The sequence below is a fragment of the Ursus americanus genome, chromosome 1, assembly GCF_024610735.1.
Source record: "Ursus americanus isolate L20-20 chromosome 1, mUrsAme1.1.p, whole genome shotgun sequence".
In the NCBI taxonomy this organism is placed as follows: Eukaryota; Metazoa; Chordata; class Mammalia; order Carnivora; family Ursidae; genus Ursus; species Ursus americanus.
Genome location: NC_142127.1, coordinates 25,415,003 through 25,437,088, shown reverse-complemented (window position 1 = coordinate 25,437,088; position 22,086 = coordinate 25,415,003). Strand labels below are relative to the sequence as shown.

At 38.5% G+C, this 22,086-nt stretch overlaps 1 protein-coding gene across 1 annotated transcript in view; it reads right to left on the bottom strand.

The window, feature by feature from the left end:
* Positions 1 to 4,053: 4,053 nt before the first annotated feature.
* ARHGAP15 (Rho GTPase activating protein 15) overlaps positions 4,054 to 22,086 on the bottom strand; it is a 597,544-nt gene continuing 579,511 nt past the window's right edge. The window contains exon 14 of the mRNA XM_045782563.2: positions 4,054 to 5,486. Within this exon, the coding sequence (XP_045638519.1) occupies positions 5,303 to 5,486 (184 nt within the window). The 3' untranslated portion in view covers positions 4,054 to 5,302. The remainder of the gene's footprint in view (positions 5,487 to 22,086) is intronic.

Genomic DNA, 22,086 nt, shown 5'->3' with positions numbered 1-22,086 from the left:
CCGCCTGCTGTCGCTGTCTGAACTCAGACCCGCCGTAGAAGAGCTGCCGCACTATTTCTGTCTGGCAGCGGTGTCTATAAGTTCTCCCTTCTTCCAACTCTCCCCACCAGGAGCCAGGAGAATCGTTACAGGTCTGATAAAGTCACTTCCCTGATAAACAACCTTCAGGTCTCAAAATTGGCTCTAGACTTAATACACTACCTCTTGGTATGGCATTCAGGCTTTTTAGTGTCTGATCCCAACCTTCTCATTATCTTAAGTTTTTTGATTTTTTCAAGAACATTTAATTTATTTGACAGAGAGGGAGAGGGAGAGAGTGTGCGTGCGTGAGAGAGAGAGAGAGAGCACAAGCAGGGGGAGCAGCAGAGAAAGAGAGAGAAGCAAGCTCCCCACTGAGCAGGGTGCCTGACTCAGGGCTTGATACCAGGGCTTGATCCCGCTCCTATCTTTAGAAGTTCATAAAGCTAACTGTTAGTCAGTAAGCTGGACATCTATCATCCACATCCATTAGGAACAACTTAGGTTTTCATTCTGTATTACCTGTTTTCATCTCCATCACATGACTCTGTTAGTCCTAAGAGCCAAGATATGGCAAGTATTCTATGTTATAGATTGGAAAACTGAGACCCAGAGAGGGTAAATAATTTGCCAGGACCTAAAAAGCAAGTTCTCCTGTGTCTGTTCATCTCTCTTTTTCTCTTTTTTTTTCATTTTCTTCTCTTACACATTGCCCTGGCTCACTCACCCATCTCTACCATTTGCTTCATGCACTACCGGTTTTCTGGAAAGCAGACTTTGCAACATTGGAAGGCTTAACATGGAGTTTACAAAAATGGAGAACCTTGGGGTAAGCCTACTCAGATGTGTTTTATGAGGTGCCCTTAAAAATCAGGTTTCACATAAGGTCCTGAATTTCTGGCTTGTCATGAAAGATCTGAAGGTCTGGCAACATTGTGCCTACATTCCCACAAAAGCAATGTCGGCTTCGAGCTGAGTAGAAGCTGACCCTTTTGGCCAGGGGTTGAGCTTGAGTTTTCCCCAGCTGCTACCACTTCATAGTGCCTTAAGCCTGCTCTTCTTTACTCATTTATATTACCCTCCTGGCCCTAGTAACATTTGAGTTTGCAACTATTGGTTTAAAGAAAGAGAAAAAAAAAATCCACCTATTTTCTAAAGATAAGATGAAACATTTTAATTGAAGAAATTTTATGTGATTCTTATGTTTGAAGAAAGTCTTTGTTGTTTGGTATTAAGATTTGAGTTTCCCAAGGAGAGTGTTGATATTGTTTTGGTTTTATTTCTTATTTTTGACAACAGAGCAATTTGACCCAGAACTCTTAGCGACAGTCCTTTTGGATGAAAATCTTTACAGGGCCTTTTAATTAGGAATTGACAGGGTGATTAACTTATAATTCACAAAAATAAATGTGGAAAAGAGAAGTACAGGTCAATTTCTAGCTGTGTTAAACTGTAAGGACAGCAGCATTGGCAAGTGATTGTTCCTTTTTAACAGCTTTTCTAATTTTTCTTAATTGGATCCTTTGTTTTCTAATTGGATAGAGAGAACCATCATATGGCTTTCAATTACTAGCTGTGGCATGGTGATCCTGTCATGTGGCACACGCTAAGTCAAGTCACGTTCTCAACATATAGGGCGCAATAAATACCATCTCCACAATGTTTTTTGTATTAGTATGAAAGAGGGGCAATCTTCCACATCGTGGGTAGGGGTAAATCCATGCTGGAACGGGATGTACCCTAGTAGCTGGCTTTTCCAGGGAGACTTTTTTGGACTTGTGTTTCCATTCTAGAGACTAAGTTATCAGTGATAATATCTTAAAATATTTTGTCATCTGATACAGAAATGCCCCTAAGAATACGAGATTTATCATTGTATGATGGAAAATGTTAAGAAGTGTACACACACGTACATATTCATATCCAAACACATACAGGAGAAAATGCCAGTGTTCTCAAGGTATTTGGTTTCTTGTGTCCACTGGTGAATTTAGAGATTCTTTTTTTAAGAAACAAAGTTTTTCTACAGCTTTCTTATTTGACGTATTTTATCATGTCCTTTATTTTCCGCCAACATCGTTCTCCAACTCTATCCTCCAAAGCTGCTAGGCATGCACTTCATCCTTTGTTCACTGAGCTTCTCCCTTGACCTTGGAGATAGTGGGTCTTTCATGACTCTGTTCATGCCATCCCTGCTGCCCAGTGTGTCTTCTACATTTTTCTTTGGTTAATCTTATTTCACTGGTCAAAATTAGATTAAAAAGGTTACCTTCCCAGTGAAACTTCACCTGACTCACCCCAGGAACAATTTGTTATTTGGTTCTCTGTCAACCACTGAATGTTGCTAATGTTTCTGTACTAGCTTCTGCCTGTCTATTAATTCAGAATGCTTTTCGAGCTTGTCTATGTATAGGTGCTGAACCCTGGGGCGACATGGTTATTAAGGTGGCTGATCTTATTTGAATCTTTAGATGATTTTCTCTCCTACTGGCCTGTGGAACTTACAGAGGGTGGGAATTTGTCTTATTTTATATTTGTATTGCTCATGCTTAGACTTGCACCTGGTTTAAATGAGGTGATTAAGAAGTGCTCATTTTTTTTTATGTCTTCTTGATGAAGAATATTGATCAGTTTTATAAAATCTAACCCCTTAGTGGGTCAACCTAGTATGCCTACATTCTCGGCTTTTAAACTTGGAATAGTTGCTATGACCATCATTACTGTCTTTGGAATGTTCTGGAACCTAATGATCTTTTGGTGTAACCCTTTTTATGTTTGCACACCCTTTGGTGTATGCAAGTCAGATCCTCTGATGGGCACTTTGACTCAGTACTGTGGAATGGTCTTGTCCCCAAGAAGAAAACACAGTCTTTGATTAAATGCCCTTAGCAGGCAGGGATGGGACACAGCTGGGGTTTGAAGCAGGCTAAATCCCATCAGATGGGAAAATCAAGGAGCTGGTGCTTTTGAAGATTATAAATCTGGAAAGCAGTAGAGACGAGGGGCTATGAGTCCCTGCTCAAAGCAGGTAGTGCCACTTCTCTTTGGCTATTAGTGCTGCTTCTTTCTGGCTGATGCGTCCAGAATAACTTTAAAAATTGACCTGAGAAGGGATAGAATTTAAATGCAGGGACCACTAAAAAAATAAATAAATAAAAATAAAAATAAATAAATAAATAAATAAATAAATAAATAAATAAATGCAGGGACCACTAAACCCACTCTTCCCCCTTCAAAAAGGGAAGTAATTAAAATCTTGGAGGAGACGTCATTCAGAATATGGAATGTCAGGGAAATGAGGAGGACTTGAAATAGAATGCCAGAAATTCTTGTTTCATGTCTCCATGTTTTTCTGGAAGGCATAAGTACAACTTTACATATAAGAGCTTAGGGCTGGCAAGCCTATTAGCTCACTGTTACCAGTGACTTTAGTTCATGGGGTTCCGCCTCATGTGACTTGCCTTGGCTTTGTGGTCTGTGTATATATCCCACTCGATGAAACCACTCTTCAGCATTTATTGTGGTTGCTTCTCTGTTCTTGGCCATGAGCCGACTTACTGGCGCCATTGCCAAGATGAAGACATTCAAGAGGGGCAAGGTAACTTCTTTCTCAGGCAGCTCCGTGGGTGCTGGAGCTGCCAGCACACCTGGCTATCTCTTGAACAGACTCACTGCCTGTACCATACACCCCATCTATGTAGATAGCCTATGCCTCTGAGCTCATTATTGGTAGAAGAAGTGTTTGCTTTTTCTTTTTTTTTTTAAGATTTTATTTATTTATGTGACAGGGAGACAGCCAGCAAGAGAGGGAACACAGCAGGGGAGTGAGAGAGGAAGAAGCAGGCTCCCAGTGGAGGAGCCCGACGTGGGACTCGATCTCCAAACGCCAGGATCACGCCCTGAGCCAAAGGCAGACGCTTAATGACTGCGCTATCCAGGCGCCCCAAGAAGTGTTTGCTTTTGAATCCATGCTTCACACATTTTATTTACATGCTTTATTTTTCATTTTATGAATGAATCGATAACTAGACTTACTCTTTATTGCACTGGATTAATTTTATTTATTCCTTTTGAATTTGATTAAAAAGCTGTCAAACAAAAGTCTACATTTTTATCAGCAGACTACTTTCACAAAACTGGGTATGAGATATGTTCAGCTAGAATACACTTTTCGAAAATAAAACAATGTTTGATATATTCTAGACAGTTACGCTTTTGTTTATCCATGACAACTGAAACTAACCATCAAATGGATAAAGCAATCCAAGTCTAGTCAAGAAAACCTTAGGGCATATGCAAAAAAAAAAAAAAAAGACTTTTAAAAAAGTTCTTTCTAGATGGATTTAATGTAATTCACCAATAAAGCATCCTCAGAAGCATAATAAAAATTCTACATAAAATGACATAGCCAGGGCAGAGGAAGACATACAATTTAATGAAGATTCAAAATGGATGCTAACATTAAAAATGAGCAGTCATGCAATTCCTGTATAATATAAAGATCAAAATTCCAGGGCACTAATTTTGCCTCTAATTTATAAGATAGTATGTTTATGGGACTGCAAATAGTGTATGTATATGTGTGTATGTATGTGTGTGTGTATAAAATCTCCAATGGTAAATGTTTTGAACTGTCATTTCTCTGCAGAAAAACTGCCATTCAACATGTTGTGTTTGTAAATTTCACCATATAGTATTGGGATAGCTAGGCTGTATTTTATATTTGCACATGCAAAAATGTTCCTGAAAGTTGAAATATGTTTATCTTAGTGGAGAACCTGATCTTTTTTGTTCTCTTTAAAAATGATTAATTTCTGATTTCTTCCCTCTTTTGGTTCTACTCACGTACAAGTAGGAGTATGGGAACATGCCCGAGGCAGCCAGGGTAGTGAGCAGGCTCCCCTGTGTGCACACATACCCATATTGACAAAACTCACACTCACACAGTTACACACCCAAGGCCTGGGAGCAGTTTTGTAACTGTTTTCTGGATATGTGCTGTGCTCTGCACATTATTTTATAGTGTGGAGCATGCATAATGAATGCCTAGACGTGCTAGAAGGGACAGCAATGAAGGGGTTAATGTAGAACACATATAGGCAAATATTGTCAACTATTTTATTCAAATGTTTGGAACTTAAACACAAAATTATCATTAAGTTTTCACAAAATGAGGCATCTGTCGCTTGAAAGGAAAAAAATATTTCAGAAATATGTTTACAGAAATGTAAAAATATTAGGCATCGAGACAGATGTGAATATATTCAGTCACTTGTCTTGTCTGTCAGGCTTCTTCTGAGCCGAAGATCGTATTGTACTCACTCAGCATGAGCTCAGCTATCTGGTTTTGGTATACCATATGTATCGCCATGTTCCCCATTTCATCTTCAGCTCGCAGAAGGGTGGGTCCAAATACAATCCCTAGGCTTTGAGTGGACATGAGGTTCTTGGAGGCTCTGGCCACAATCCTGGAGGGGGGAGGGAAAGAGAAGATTCTATGATTTTGAAGCGAAATTGTGGCTACTTTTGATTGATAAAATTCTGTGTTCGTGAATTCTTTTTCTTTTTTCAATTTCAACTTAAAGAAAGAAAGTAAGGGCAGACATTGGCTTTGACAAAACAGAGAATGCAACATAGGCAAAACATTTTTCTAGTTCTAGAAGAACAGCAACTTTACCATGACATTTAAAAATCTTCTACTATTTAGGCTTCATTGTATGAACATAGAACCTATGACTTTGGGGACAAGGATTCACTGCCTTCTCCCATTTTTTAATCCCCCGTAGTACCTGGACATTGTGAGGGCTCAATAAATGTGGAATGAATGAATAAGTAAACAGCAAAAGTTACTGTGGAGAGTTAACAAGATTCGGCCTTTGAAATGGTTATGGTCAATGGAAGAAACAGGTAAGATATGCCTAAAATATATAAAAATCCAAACACAATAAATAGAATATACACATAGTAATGATAGAAAGTTGACATAGACTAAAAATGCTAGTAAGTTTTTACTGATTGGAGTGAGAAAAATGTTCCTGACAAATGCTAACTACAAGATGTTTTGTAGAGAAGGTAGGTTCTGAGACGTTTAGGTGTACGGCAAAATTCTGAGTGTCCCCTTTCATTTTGGTCATCACATTTAGCTCACACCTCAATAAAATATGGAATCCTGTAGAATTTGCATGGAAAAGAGTCCCATTGGAATCGAAGACATGTTTGCTTGTGTGAGGACTGCATGGGGAGTCAGAATACAAATGAAACATTAGGATTTGGTTTTATTAATGCTAATGCTTTGCCTGCTTGAATACAGGACCCTTAAAAGGAAGATAAAGCTCCATCCTAGATACTGAGACTTTTAAACAATGATGCTTATTCTTACAGTGTAGCCTAATTCATTTTATATTAACATCAGGGAGGCAAGGTTTTAGGGTTAGCATACGGAACGATCAGGTGCTAAGAATTCTAAACTCTGCATCCCACCAGACATCTGGACCCAAGGGAACAATGTGAGTCTAGAGAATAAAGTGAGGCAAAGGAACTTTATTGCAAGGCTGTGGGGTCTCCATCTCAGAGCCTATTGTGGAACAGTGGAATGCTGGACCTAAGAGGACCCTTTGTTTGATCCTCTATCAGAGGGGGCAGGAAGACCTGCTTTATTTCCATCTCTTTATGAACCCAGATCTCTGAATGCCCACTTCTGTGACCAAGAAGCCATGCCTTTTCTCTCCTGAATGAGTCTGAGAAGGACCAAAACCATTTATTTATGACCCCCCATAGCACAAGTTCATGGCCAGCAAATGCCCTTGACCTAATCACTATAAAAAAAAAAAAAAATCAAGTATTGTTCAAAGCAATGGTATCATCTCATTTAATCCTCATAATCATCCCACAAGGTAGCTTCTGTTATTCTGCCTGTTTTACAAGTGAGAAGACTGAGGCCAAGAGAGGTGAAGTGCCTGATGTCACACAGAGCTGAGGTGCAAACCCTCGGAGTCTGGTTCCAGTGCCTTTGGAAGCACCATTGCCATGGTGTGTGTGTTAGGACTCCTATCCTTAATTACCGGGTTGGCTTTTCATTCTGCCACCTTCCGTAAGATTATAAGATCCTTCCATAGAAGGTTTAAATTTGTAGTCCATACTTCAGAATTGTGATTGACAGCCTGATTCTAATAGATTTATTGTGCACAAAATGACTCTCAAATTTGGGCTGAATGTTCAAGATATTCCACCTCCCATTTTCCACTTTTTTCTGCTTTATAAGGAGAGCATTTATACCTATGAGCACTGTTGACTTGGCTACATTCTGTAAGGGGTTCTCATATTTTAGAGTGTCAATGAGTTATCAGAGACTTCAAGTTTAAAGATTCCTTTGGAATATAAGAAACTCTGCCACTTTGATACTGCATTTACCGAAAGCCTGTAGAATGATTTAAACATTCTCTTAACCTAGACTGGGGACAAACGGAGCGAGCGTGCCTTTGTTTCAATTTAATATACCTGTTTACCTCAGCTTAAGATCTCTTTTGAGCCTTTCCCAGAGCCTCTTATTATAAAAGTCATTAGTAAGATTTACTGTGAAGGAAAAACAGAGTTTTCTCTTGTGATTTTAAAGTAACACCTTTTATGACACTCATTCATTGACTCCACTACAATTAAAAAAAAAAAACTCGTAAAGCAAATATGGAGAGAAAATGTAACTGATCAATAAAGTACCTATTAGGTAAAAGTTGCTTTAAAACTTTATCCAGAGCTAGCAAAGATCTAAGTTGATAACATTTTTGAACAGAGAACAGGGCTCAGAGGTAATAGGGCATGCAATAGGTAGAAACAGAAGCAAGAAAGTATTGAAAGAATGAAGGTAAATCACTGACACAAGGCATCTTGGCCAACAGAGTAGAGGAAGATGAGGACTGGAGTCCAGGGAGACTGAAAAGGGAAAGGGACAATGTGAAGATTAATTGGGGATTGAAGATGTATTTTCCTCTTCAATAACAGTTGTAATTTCAGTTAGTAGCAGGAACAGTGCAATTTGGGATAGTTGGGAGACAGAATTGGATCTATTCACACAGGTGAAGCTAGAAATTAAGGGAGACCCAAGAGCTGACTACTGGAGCGAGCACCCGGGGCTGTCAGGAGGATACAAAGGTAGAAGCTGGGAGAGGTCTGTAACATCTGGAGGAACTTGGGTGAGGGGAGGGGGCCCTCAGCTTTCCAGGGCATCCCAGAAAGTTAGAGCATATAGGACATGGGCCATGAAGGAGGCAAAAGAAGGCTGAAATGGGGCTAGACTAGTTTTCAATTTTCCCAAGAGTTCTTCATATTTTTCCTGTTCAGCCAAAGGCCTGGTCTTTGAATCCACAGTAGGACCAAATCTAGAGGAGGACACCAAGATTGAGTTTAAATTGGCCGGAGAGTAGGAGGCTAGAGCTGCATGTCAGAATCCACCTCGGGGAAAGATTTCTCTATCTTAGCCAGTGGGTTATGCAAGAGGACTCTTGTAATGGATTTCTGCCAATGCATCAGTTTCCTAAATTCCTGTGGACAAATGTTCATTTTGTGCTTTTATGCATGTGTGAATGTGGAGCATTCATTCCATCTCAAACTTACATCCTTTCTGTCCATTTCTCTGCATGCTTTCTACTTGATTTTAATAAAACCATCTTTAACTTATGAGTGCTTTAAAATAACCTTGTTATCAGTAGATTTTACTAAACAACACATAGTTTTTTGTATTCTTGTTATATTTACATTACCGCAGGTTAAATTTCTTTAACAGCTTGGAATTTTTTCCTAATTTTGGTAAATCAAGTTACTCGCAGCAACTTATAGAAAAATCAAATGTAGGGGCGCCTGGGTGGCACAGCGGTTAAGCGTCTGCCTTCGGCTCAGGGCGTGATCCCGGCGTTATGGGATCGAGCCCCACATCAGGCTCCTCCGCTATGAGCCTGCTTCTTCCTCTCCCACTCCCCCTGCTTGTGTTCCCTCTCTCGCTGGCTGTCTCTATCTCTGTCAAATAAATAAATAAAATCTTTAAAAAAAAAAAAAAAAAAAGAAAAATCAAATGTAGTTAAGAAAGTAAGTTAATAAGACAATGTGGAAGTGTATTAAATAAATACATGCTTTCTGATTCACTGTTAGAGAATGTGTGCTTGTGTGTGTGTGTATACATATGTATGTATATATATGTACGTAAGGATGTATATATGTGTGTGTATATTTCATTGGCAATTATTTTTCTGAATATCAACCAACCAGTAGTTGGTGTGTTGAAATATCAAACAACTTTTCAGTTAGAAAAGATGCTGAGAATGAAGACGAATTTGGGGTAGAAATCACCATCTACCAAATTATATGATTCATGTAGATAGGCAAATACATTCTCATATCAACATTTAAATTAAATTAGATTCCTTTCTAATAGTGGGTAGCAAAGATGTCCCCCAAACTGGGGTCGTCTTGGAAAATATATTAAGGCCGTTACAAACTTCCTTACTGAAATGTGAACTTACCTATTCTCTACCTCGGTAAACTGTTAACTAGTTAAGTGGTTGGTTTAGGACCACATAGGGAGTCAACCATCATTTCAAAGTACAGCTAGAATACTATCCTGAAAAATTATTTAAATCTCAGAGGTTTTTTGTTTGGTTGGTTTGTTTTGTTTTTACTTCAAATCAAAGGATATCAAAATTCCCACTCCCACTGTGGGGACCAGTTGGGTATTGAAAGTGCCATTATTTCTAAAGATTTGAACTAGTAAACATATGTAGAGTAGAAACATAGGCTAGTGAAGGAAAGAAAAGCCACGCATGGAAAAAAATCCAGTCTAGTACCAAAGATGGAAAAACTCTCAAAAACAATAAGTTATACTTCCAGTAGCTTAAAATGCAGTTGAGTCGTATTTTTGGAAGGGCGGATCTGACTCAGTAACTATGTAGATTTTTACTATGGGTCTGACGATATCTTTCACTAAAGTGAATTCTGCAAAACCCCCTTTCTGTGATATGATTTACAAAAATAGGCATTCCAGAGTAAAATAAGTTTGGGAGTAAATTGTACGCCATTTTTTTTTTCTTCTTGGAAATTCACAATACACAATAGCATAATAAAGGCTCTGACAAGCTCGTCTTTGACTCATGTCTTCTCTAGCTGACTTGGATGTCATAGATTCTCTTTCCTGAGGAGCATGTATTAGGAAATGCTGCTCTAGCTTGCCTTGCTAAAGGCCTACTATTTAAGTTTGAAAATGTTATGGATTTTACCCTCCTATGCCACCTGGCTTTGGAACTCTGTAGTAGCTAACTCAAAGAGGTCAGATTGTGGTCATTTCTGGAAAGTTCCACCCCTCTGGTGGGCTTAGATTTCATTAGGCCTTAAACTCCATGACAGTGTTGTAAATTTTGAGCTACGATTTAACCTGTTTTCAGCAACCAAATGAAAGAAACTCCCCTTCTATGGCAAAACAAAGACCAAAAGGCAAAAGAGCACATCTGAATGAGAAAGGTGAGAGCAAAGACATGGTTGAAAGATTAACGTACAGTGAACTGATGGATGGGTAAGGAGGTGCAAAAACATTCAGATCTTATAACAATATTTGGGAATTCCTCAACAAGGCTGTTTACTCACCATTAATTTATTCCCAGAAATCCTTACAGCAAAGATTCTAAGCAACACGTTAGTGACTGCAAATGCTTGACTAATAGGAATAAGACCCCAAACTGCACTCTTTTGAAAATGACTATTTATTAATACTACTTAGTTTAAAATAGCCTGACAAAAATAATAATGATTTTTTAAATTTGTTCATGAAATAGCACTTGATATACATTCACTGTAAAAACAATTCTAATACTGTTAAGTAAAATTCAAGTTTATAAAATCTTGAAATGGGTAAGAATTCATTTTTCTGGCAAGAGCTGAAAAAATGATATACAGTTTACAGCATTAAAAGGAGAGGAAATGCCAGAGCTACTTTTTTGTTGGGTCCAAATGGAAGGAGCAATGATCCATCAATTTAAGATTATTTTAGAAATAAACTATGATCCAGTGCTACAGATGTTGGACCCCAGACAAAAAGATCCTTGCAGCCTTCTGCTGGGTAAGTTTTTTCCAAAAGTGAGCTGAATTGCTAACCCAAAAAAATTTCGTAGTCCTTTAAATCACAACCAAATGACTCAGGCTGAAAGAGAGCTTTACTATAAAACTCAAAATTAATGCTGAATTAAGAAGACCAAAGCATTTAATAATAGTTCAGCTCCAAACAAATACACAGATGCAAACTTTCTTTTAACTCTGTGCTTTGCTGTTACCATAGTGACTTGCAAAGGAAGTTGAAAGCCACATAATTGCCTGCAGGACAGCTCTCAAGTTATTGGAGGTGTATTAGAAGTGTTCCCTTCCCTATCTCCGGAATGCTGTTATTTTCCAACACACATAACTTTAGGATGGTTTAACTTGAATGGGGAAATTGCAGTGGTAAATGTTTTCTTGCCATCAGCTCACACCTGCCTTACAAAATACAGCTTAGGCACTGCATGTGAAATGTTACTTGTGACTTTGACCACTTAAGTGAAGAGAAGCTGTTAAAAATAGAATAAATTTTCAATGTGCTTGACTTATGATTCCTGTGTGCTACAACTATTTTGAGGGGATCCTTGCTAACCTTAGCTTGCCTACCCTCAATTTGCATGAAGTATGCTACTATTTACGGTGGTCTTTTTTTTTTCTTTTTTTTTACTAAGACTGGGGACTAAGCAGGAATTCAGCCTTCTCCCTTATAGTCATGGCTGTATGTTAGAAAAAAAATTCAAATATTGCAAAAACAGAACTTCCACAAATGTTCTTGTATTTAACACTAATGTGTGTTGACATGGTCATTCACTGGTAATTCAGCCATTTTTAATATGCTAAGTTACAAATCAATTGGTTTAATTATAAAGTCTTCAATTTTATATCTAAATATTATATTATCTTCCAAAGCTAGGTAACAACTACACTTTTTTTTTTTTTAAAGATTTTATTTATTTATGTGACAGAGAGACAGCCAGCGAGAGAGGGAACACAAGCAGGGGGAGTGGGAGAGGAAGAAGCAGGCTCACAGCAGAGGAGCCCGATGTGGGACTCGATCCCGGTACGCCGGGATCACGCCCTGAGCCGAAGGCAGACGCTTTAACGACTGCGCCACCCAGGCGCCCCACAACTACACTTTTAAATGGAAATATTTATATATTCTATTTTCTGACATTTTTGCTTTTAAGTAATCTTTAAAACCATGTGCATATAATTCTCTCAAAGCACATTATCGAAAAGGAGCTTTATATGATAGTTGCATATTCATAGCTGACATGGCCTTATTCTTTGCAATTAGTAAATACCTTTTTACACTGACTTCAGCTCAGAAGATTGAAATATTTTCAATTACTTACTTGTTTTGTACTCATTGATTGAACATTATAGGGAGATTCTAAAGTATCTTTACAGCAATATTCAGAATATCTAACAAGATAGGAGGACTTGATAAAAAAAAAAAAAAAAAAGAATAGCCCATGGGCTTCAAAATGACTTATTTCTAGGGGAATATGTATTCTATAAGGTAACAACACCAGAGATAAAATGGGATATTATAGCCAAGGCCCTTGCATAATAGATAATATCAAAAAGGAACCCACTAATGGTAATTACTATTTGTTGAATACCTATTATGTGCTAATCACTGTACTTCAAATATATTACAATTTTCAAAGGTGGATTTAAAAATCCACTTTATTTTTTTCTGATTATAAAGTAACATAATCTATTAGAATTTGAAAAGTTTAGAAAAGTATGATAAAGAAAAAAACCCACCAATAACCATAAACAGTAACTCAGTGTAACTATTATTCATTCATAAAAATCTATTGAGTGCCTACTAGGTATCAGACGCTGTTTTGGATGTCAGGGATAATGCAATGAGTAAAATAGACAAAATCCCTGCCCATATGAAGCTTATAATCTGGCAGGAGAACCAGACAACAAATAATACACCAATCAATATATGATGTGATTTTTGCCACTGAAGTACAAGAAAAACTGAGAAGTAGTTCTTCCACTGATCCCAGCAACCTTTTAAGAAATCCTAGTCACCCAGAATCCACCTCCGAAGATTCTTGTTTACTCAGTATGGGTGGGGCCTGCCTGCCTGCAGATAATGTAGTCCTCAGATAATTCCAATGAGCCGAAGGTAGTGGGAAATGTGGTATGTCGTAGACAGGGTACTCAGAAAGTGCCCTCGAAGGAAGAAACATTTAAGCAGGGACCTGCTTAGTTGCACATACCAGGGGAGGGAGAATCCCAGGTAGGGAATAGTAGGTATAAAGCCTCAGTGGTGAGGTTATGCTTTTGGTTCTAGAAATAGAGAAGGGGATAATGTGGCTGAAGACTAGGGAGTGAGGCAAAGGAAGTAGGAGATGCTGTGGGGTGTCTCATTGGCTTTGGTAAAAGTTCAGGATCTAATTCCAAGAGCGTGGGAATTCATTGTTGGGTTTTGAGCAGGAGAATGACACTGCCAACATTTGGGTGATAGGAAGTATAAATAATTTATCTTCATATAAGTATTTGAGAAAACCCTTTTTGTATAATTTGTACCCAGCATTTTTCACTTTGATCATGAGCAATTCTCATGTCTTACATATGTAGTACATATTATTTCCTCATTACCTTATGTGGGACAAAATGACTTGTACCCTATACCCTATGATTTCTTGGTATAAGTGAAACAGATATATAAAAACATCTTTCCATGTATTCTTCTCCCACATTTTGGAGTATTTCTTTAGGCAGTGGTTCCCAACCAAGGGCAATTTTGACCTCCATCCCATTCCCACCCCCAACATTTGGCAATGTTCAAGACATTTTTGATTGTCATGACTGGGTGGGGAGTTGCTACTGGCATCTATTGGGTAGAGGCACAGGATGTTCCTAAACATCCCACAATGCACAGGACAGCCCTTCATCACACAAAATTTTCCAGCCCCAAATATCAATAGTCCTGCTGTTGAGAAATCCTGTCTTACAGTAAAATAGTAGAAATGTAATGGCTAGATCAATGGTTCTCAAACTTTACCATTCGTGAGATTAATTTGGAAGCCATGTTAAAACACAGATGGCTGAGCTCCAACTCCGGATTTCTGATTCACCAAGTGTGGGGAGGGACTTGGGATTTGCATTCCTTACAAGTTCCCAGATGATGATACTGTTCCTCCAGGGACCACACTTTGAGGACTCACACTAGATCATTAAGTTACAGCTCTTCTTTTCTTAAAATATGATAACATGTGGGAGGGCCTACTAGTCTTGCTAACATCATCATTATCTGGTACCACTCTTCTTAAAATAGTTGCCAATTGATAGGTATTTTTCAATGGTCTGTCATTCTTTGAACTTAGGATTCTTTGAATTTAGGAAATGCATGAGAAGTTAAAGAAAAAACAAATACCCATGTGGTTGATATTCTCTTCTGTGAGTAGCTCTTCGTATGTCCTGTTTCCTTTCTTATTAAGAGCGTGTAATTTTTGTTTGTTTGTTAGTTTAATCCATTTTACTTATCTTGTATGACAAAACTAATGCATAGTCTTTGGGAAAAACGTCCTAATCAGGAATATCTAGTGTAAAAAAGTGAAAAACCTCCTGTTTTCTAGTCAAACTCCTTATTGGTAACTATAGTTAATAGATGGATGTTCTTTCTGGATGTTTTTCTATCTATCTATCATCTATCTATCTATCTATCTATCTATCAATCATCTATCTATCTATCATTTATCATCTATCTATCTGTCTGTCTATCTATCTATCATCTATCTATCTGTCTATCTATCTATCTATCTATCTATCTATCATCTATTTATCTATCCATCTTTATATATGTGTGTATTTTTCTTTTAAAAAAAGAATAAAATAAAAAAAACACATAATATGCTACAATTTGCTTTTTTCCCCTTAACTATATATCATGGGCATCTTTCCAAGTCAGTATATATAAAAATACTCCATCCTTTTTTAAAAGTTGTTACATTTCATAGTATGGAAATACCTTAATTTATTTAACCATTCCCCTGCTGGTTGGCTCTTAGGTTGCTTCCAATTCTTTGCCATTAGAGACAGTACCACAATGAACATCCATGTATATATAGATTTGTAAGTATTTTATTAAGAAGCTTGATATTTCATTATTTTTGTCGTACTTATATTCTCCCAATTCTTTGGCTCTTTAATTTTATATATTTACATTTTTATGTGTGCATACCTAGTACTATTTCTTTTGGAATTTCTATCATTGTTTTCATTATTATAAAATTTACCCATTTAAAGAGATCAGATAAATACCATAAATGTTTTCTCCTAGTTTTTAAAATGATTTTATTTTTCAACATACGCTCTAATTCGTCCTAAATATATTTTAGTCTGTGAAATGTGATGGCGATCTAAATTTATTTTTTTGTAAAAGCTAGCTAATTTCCCCAATAATATTTGGTTGCATAAATTGCCCATTCTCTGTTGATTTTTGATGTTACGTTTTGAGGGCAGTTCTCTATAGTCACAAACACACATACCTGGAATATTCTACTTTGCTGATGATCTCTGGGTATATTCTGAATGAGCACTTTGCTGCTTAAATCATTTTAACTTTATTATATATTTGGGATATTCCTCCTATTTTTTTTTCTTTTTCAGATGTGAAACAAAGTTTTCAAATGAAAAGAATGAGCCTGATAAAGATTGAATAATTTGACTGAAGCCATGTAAGAAGTGGCAGAGCATAGATTAAGATGCAGCTTTCTTATTACTCTGGGATATGGATAGTCTTTCCACAAATAATTGAGTGTCAAGAATTTTAAGTTTGAAATCAAGGGGTTTCTTAATGGTGAGGCCTGGGGAAAACTGGGGAGACAAGTGAGTTAGAGTCAACAAGAAGTATTTCGAGACATTTTATGATTTTTTAAATCACTTAATTCACATCCAAGGATGTATTTACAGAGTTGAGAAGGGTGTTTTAGGTAGAAGAAAAACCAAACTAATCTGAATTTCTATTTTCTCCAGATTCACACAGTGTTTTAAACTTTTGAAAACATTTGGTTCTCATTGTGAATAAGAAATACACTATTGCCAAAATAAGTTGAGAATTTCAGGTATGGTTTCCCTTAGGTGTTTTTAAAATGGTTTTACCCATCCACATTTGACCATATCAGCAGTAAAAGAAGTCTTGATTTTTATGCCCCCTGAGCTCTGCTGATTTACCAGTAGCTACTGGTAATGGTACCTGGGAAGACACTGATTTGGGGTGAAAGTCTAGCAAATATATTACAGGTTGGGATTATCTTTAGAAAGGAAAACATGGTAAGATCATCATTATTCTCTACCTGAATTTGTCCAATAAGGCAGTTAAAGAAACTATTATGTCGAAGAAACGTTTTATTCAGAATATTGGGAGTTGCACATGGACCAGCATTAATTAGGCCAACCAGAATAAGGCACCTAATTATGAAATATTAGTGTAAAATATAGAACTTAAACATTTGCCTTGTGATGTGAGATACAACTAAAAGGAATGCTATCAAAATGCAAAGTCAGAATTCATCAGCTTTTTAGTTTTCCTTTTCACATAGGTGAGGAGAACAGCTAGTTTACTTCCCACTAAGGGCATCTGTGTCAAACCTTCAGTAGTTTTCTTGAAAATTGTTTCCTTGCTTCAAAAATCCCAGAATAGCTTGAAAGAGAATAAGTTGCCATTTGGGTATCAACATCCAATCCCCCATGCTTAATTTTCCTTTCTGAGAAAAAAAAATTATATACTTTTTATAGTGACTTGACTTTAGGAGAGACACTGCACACCCAGAAAGCACCAAGGTGAACGTGCCCAGCACAGTGATGTGCTCATCAGCAGAAGAGTGCAGGCACTGAAGGTGTTCAATTTGGAAAAGAAAATAGTTAGCGAAGTCATGACGCTTGACTGCAGAAAGCCATGATATGGAAGAAAAAGTCGACTTTTCTCTTGGAAATCCAGTTCCTGGAATTAGCCCAGAGACAGACTTTACCTCCACATGCAGAATTCAAGTTGTGAAAACAGACCAGGCTGCTTCAAAGATTCATACGCATTACAGAAAATTTAGGAAAATGTAGACAAGTTGAAATAGGAAAAGATAATCCCTCATAATTCCACCACTTAGGTATCGTGCTATTAATGTTTGGTTTTGATGTTTCCATATGTGTACCAGAAAAATATTGTGAGCATCTGTCAAGGTTATTAAATATTCTGGACACAAAAGGACCATGAATCCCCCATCAGGAGGTGCTTAGTGGTGGTAAGATTCTTCCATTAGATGACAAATAGAACGATATCTAAAATGTGGTTTGGGCTCCCAGATTAAAATGAAAGAATGGACATTCTGGGAAAGTCAAACTATCACTTGAGATGAGGTAGGATAATATGTAATAACTGAGGTTTCTTCCCCACCCTTCCTTGTTCTTCTTACCTTTCCCCAAGATTCCCCAGTGCTGCTGATTAGCAGCATTTTGAGCTCAGTGAAGGGATGATGCAGCAGAAGAACAGAGAACATGCTTTGGAGTTTTGCAAGAGTGGGCATGTGAATTCCAAGGACGGTATCTTTCAGTTATAAAAGCCTAAGTGCGCACAGACTCAGACTTGCAGCCATGGCCTAACCAGTTTATTGGAAGGTAGATGAAGAGCCAGGCTACTCTGCTGCCAGACAAGAGAGTGGTTCTCTGGACTGGAAGAAGGAGAGTTAGGGAGAAGAGAGCTGAGACTTTGGTGAGGTCCCACAGAAGTAGTTCAGTCCTGAGCCCTTCCTATTTCATTCGCTGAAGATACAGGCTGTTAGAAGGTTTGAGGGTTCTGAGATCGGACAGGCTCAGATTCTTCTTAGGGAAAACCTAGGGATAGAGTAAGATTCCAGAGTTCCTCATGTTCAATATATCAGAAATAGTTAGACAGCAATGCCTGCATCGTAGATCTACGTAAAGGTGACATAAGATAGCCTCACAGAATTCTGCCTGAATGGTGACTGAAACCAGATCTGGGACTGGAAGTTGGGGATGGTGACAGAAAACCAGAAGAGAATGAAGATCAGCTTGGACAGATGACAAGAGCCAGACAACTTTCTACCCCGTTTATCTGCTTTATTATCTTTTTCCAGTAGAATGTAAACATCTTAAGCACTAGGATTTCATCTGTTTTTGTTTGGTGCTGTATCCCTAGACCAAGATTAATATTTGGCTCATAGTACTAGGTGCCCAACAAATATTTATTGAAAAACTGTATAAATGGGTGCTCTACCTGGCCCCAGCAAATGCTTAGGCTGTACATAGTCCTCCAGAACTAGGAATGACCCAGGAAAATGTCTAGGAGACACTCTGAGTTGACTAAATCATTTAGAAAAATGTGCCTTGAAAGGGAAATAGTTTTGATTATGGCACAATAACTACATTTCCTGCACTGCTGAGTTTCATACCTACTCTGTGATGATGAGAACATGAAGGCAGAGATGAAGAGAGCGAGTATTTCTGGAGAGCTTGTTAAGGGGCTATAATTGTACAGCCTGCCTTTCCTTCCTATGTACTATTGACAATGAGTTTCCAACATGTACCCAGTTTGAACAAAATTGGAGAAATGAACTTAGAATAGAATGTAATTTTTATCTGGTTTATAGTATGGATGTTAAAGATAATGATACCATCTAAAATCTGACCACCAAATTCCATTTTAGGTAAAATGCTCAATGTATCTGCAAAAATACAAACCCCTTCAAAATGTATATAATGCTTGGCTCAAAGACAGAAACTATTTATTTTGCTTTTACACACATAAATTTATAATCTGCACTGCGGTAGAGAAATAAAATGTGCCAGTTTCTACATATGTCCTTGTACATATGGATGTCGGACCAACTGATGATTCTATTGTTCCGCTCACCCATTTGTAATCATCTGTTATAATAAATTCTATGAGCAGGATAAAATGTGTCATTTTTCAGGGACCATGATGGAGCAGTATACTGGGCCTTATAAAAGGGTCTCCTAGTTTTTGGACCACTTATGGATCATTCCTGTATTTACTAATTTGATAATGATGGTGGCTGCTTTGGATACAGAGATGGGCCACTTAGATTCCCTGCATAGCTATAGGAAATGAGGTTAGCAGATGGCTTCAATTGTCTTCTTCAAGGTTTACTTCAGCTGCAGTGAGCCACCTTGCCCAAGGGCACTGACTGACCCACTGCAGATATAAATGTGGCCATTTCCTCTCACTGTGGGACAACACTGATGGGCTGCATGGACTCCAGAGCTCCCGGTGGAGTTGGCTGAGATTTTGTTGAGTACACATCTCTATTCAACTTCTTCCGTCCAATCCTATTCCCACAGTCTCCCTTCCCCAGAGATCAATCCCTAGTAAATACCCTGTGTGTCAAACTCTATTTCAGGGTCTCCCTGTAGAGAATATAACCTGTGATTATTGGTTCCAAAAGTGGTCCAAGAAAGCCAGCACAAGATAGGGATTTGGAGCCGGGGCACTTGTTGCCTGGCTGGCAATGAAGAGTCTGTCAGTGGTGGCAGCCAAGTGCAGTTGGGTCTTGGCACAGGGTGGCAGTCCAATTGTTAAAACTCTCACTGGTGGTGAATTGAGATGTTATATCCATGAAGGAGAGACTAGTAGTTGGTGTAATGTATTAAACATTTAAAAATAATGGTGGGAATTTGTGGATAGTAACTGCAAGATCGATAAGATTGAAGGCCTATTGCTAAGCACCACTGATACTCAACAAAAATGTTATTTGCAGTTATAGGGCTTTTACCTTGTAAATCAGGGTTGTCTATAGGAATGCCCATTATAGAACTAGGCTTTTGGACAACTGGGAGGATGGTAAAACACAGAAATAATAGAGGCCAGCTGGTAGGACTTAATTGCTAGAAGCCAGGTAGATGCACTTACAATAATAAGCAGCAGGGGCCAGGGGCAGCCAAGAGGACCTGACTCACAGAGAATTATGAAGATGGTTAATAGAATATGGGATCCCCAAGAACAAAGTAAATGGGCAGCCAACAAAGATATTATTTAGCTTGTATCACCATATTAGGATGATATATCTAGTCATTGTTTGGGCTACTGCTGCTTCTCAGCACTTGGGGCTTCTTGTCCAGGGACCAGCAGGCCAGAAGGTGACCATCTAGGCAGGGTTCGTTAACCCTGATCAAGTGGAGGAGGTTGGGTTGCCATTATACACCAGGGACAGGGAGTAATATGTGTGACATCCAGATAATCCAAATGGTGTCTCCAAGTTCTTTGTCACCCAGCTGTGACAGAGATGGTTAATGCATAGGGCAGTGATCCTTGAGAAGACATGGTGATCAGAGTTTGGGCCCCTCAGAGATGAAGGCCTGAGTTGTTGCAGTAGGTCAGCCACCATGACCGGCAGAGGTGATAACTGTGGGTGAGGGGAACTAGAAGAGACTGTGGAGGAGGGAGAAATGCCAGTCATGGGCTGGGGCCCAGTTGCAGCTGCTACACCTTGGGTTCATTCTACTAAAGTTTTTTCTTCAAAGGTTTCGTCAGGAATTGAGGCCTGCTGGAGTCCTGGGGAACTGCCCCCAAAACGTACACAAAGAATGGATTTACATAGCACAAGGAGTGCACTATGGTGGACACAAGATGTGCTGCCTAAGTGTCTCCTCAAGGAAGGACTATTGCTCCAGCTGTAGGTGTTAGTCAGCAGTGAGCTTCAGCGGTCTGGCCCTGCGAAATGTGCCTCAGCTGAAGAGAGCCTAACCCCAAGAGTCTTAGAGACAGCCCACAGCCAATGACTAATCACAGTGGGGGTAAATAGGCCAAGTCATTTTGGTTCATCTGGAGACAACTCTGATGGGCATAGGTCCTCCAGAACTCCTGTGGGTTGGCCAGACTTTGTTGGGCCATATCATAGTTGGCCTTCTCTTTCTTCCTCATCTTGTTCCACTCCTTCCGTTGGTGTTCACAGATAACCATCATCATGTGAAATCCAACCTGTGATTATAGTCAGAATCTCTGGGGAATCAGAGAAGTTCTAGTAAAAAGAGAACTGCTTCAGAAAAAGAGACCTAAAATCTAGTTCAGAGTCTAGCTCTGACCAGTTCTGCGTTCATGAATCATTCCCTTCCACTCCAAATTCAAGTTTTATCATCAACAAAACTGGGATAAAACCTACAAACTTCTGGTTATAAAAAATCGTGGAGATAAAAAGTACAGCATAGGGAATATAGTCAATAATATTGTAGTTAATGTTGTAGGGGAAACAAACAAACCTGGGATAAAGCCATCGTGCCCTGTGTATAGTACTTCATATTTTCCAAACTTGTTCTCGTCATTCTAGAGCAGAGATTCTCAATCCTGCCTGCATGTTAATATCATGGGTGGGGCATTCTAAACCATATCAATGTCCAGGACTCACCCACAGAGAATCTGTTGCATTTGGCCTGCAGTGAGGTCTGGGTATGATAAAAACCCTTTGCGTGATTATTTGTGTCTGGGATGAGAACTACTTCTCTAGGGAGAATCTGGAATCTCAGAATCTTAAGTTCTTGTTTTCCATGTATTGACGATGTGGTCTTAGATAGTCCTGAGCAGTTCTCTGAGCCTCAAATCCCTTGTCTGGAAAGTGAGGGTAATGGTAAAACTGACCTCTGGAGTTGTTTTGAAGATTAAATGAAAGTGTATATGCAAAACTTTTCACAAACTATAGAAATGTTAGTTTTTGTCATATGTGATAACATCTACTTCTGTCAATTGTTAGTTTATAAACAAGGAAAGGGAAATTAGGACTCATAGATTTTCCACTTTGGCTAGAGCTCTTGAAAGAGCAAAGAAATTGCACAGAGATCCTGGTTTAGTTTCCAGGTTGGAGGCCTAGGTCTCTGAGTTTCTAAAAAGCATCACAGGCAAATCCGGGGCCTGCACACCAGATTTGCCTGTGATGCTTTTTAGAAACTCAGACACTTTGAAGACTTTTGACTAAATGACCTGTCTAAAGTTCACACAGCCAATTAAGT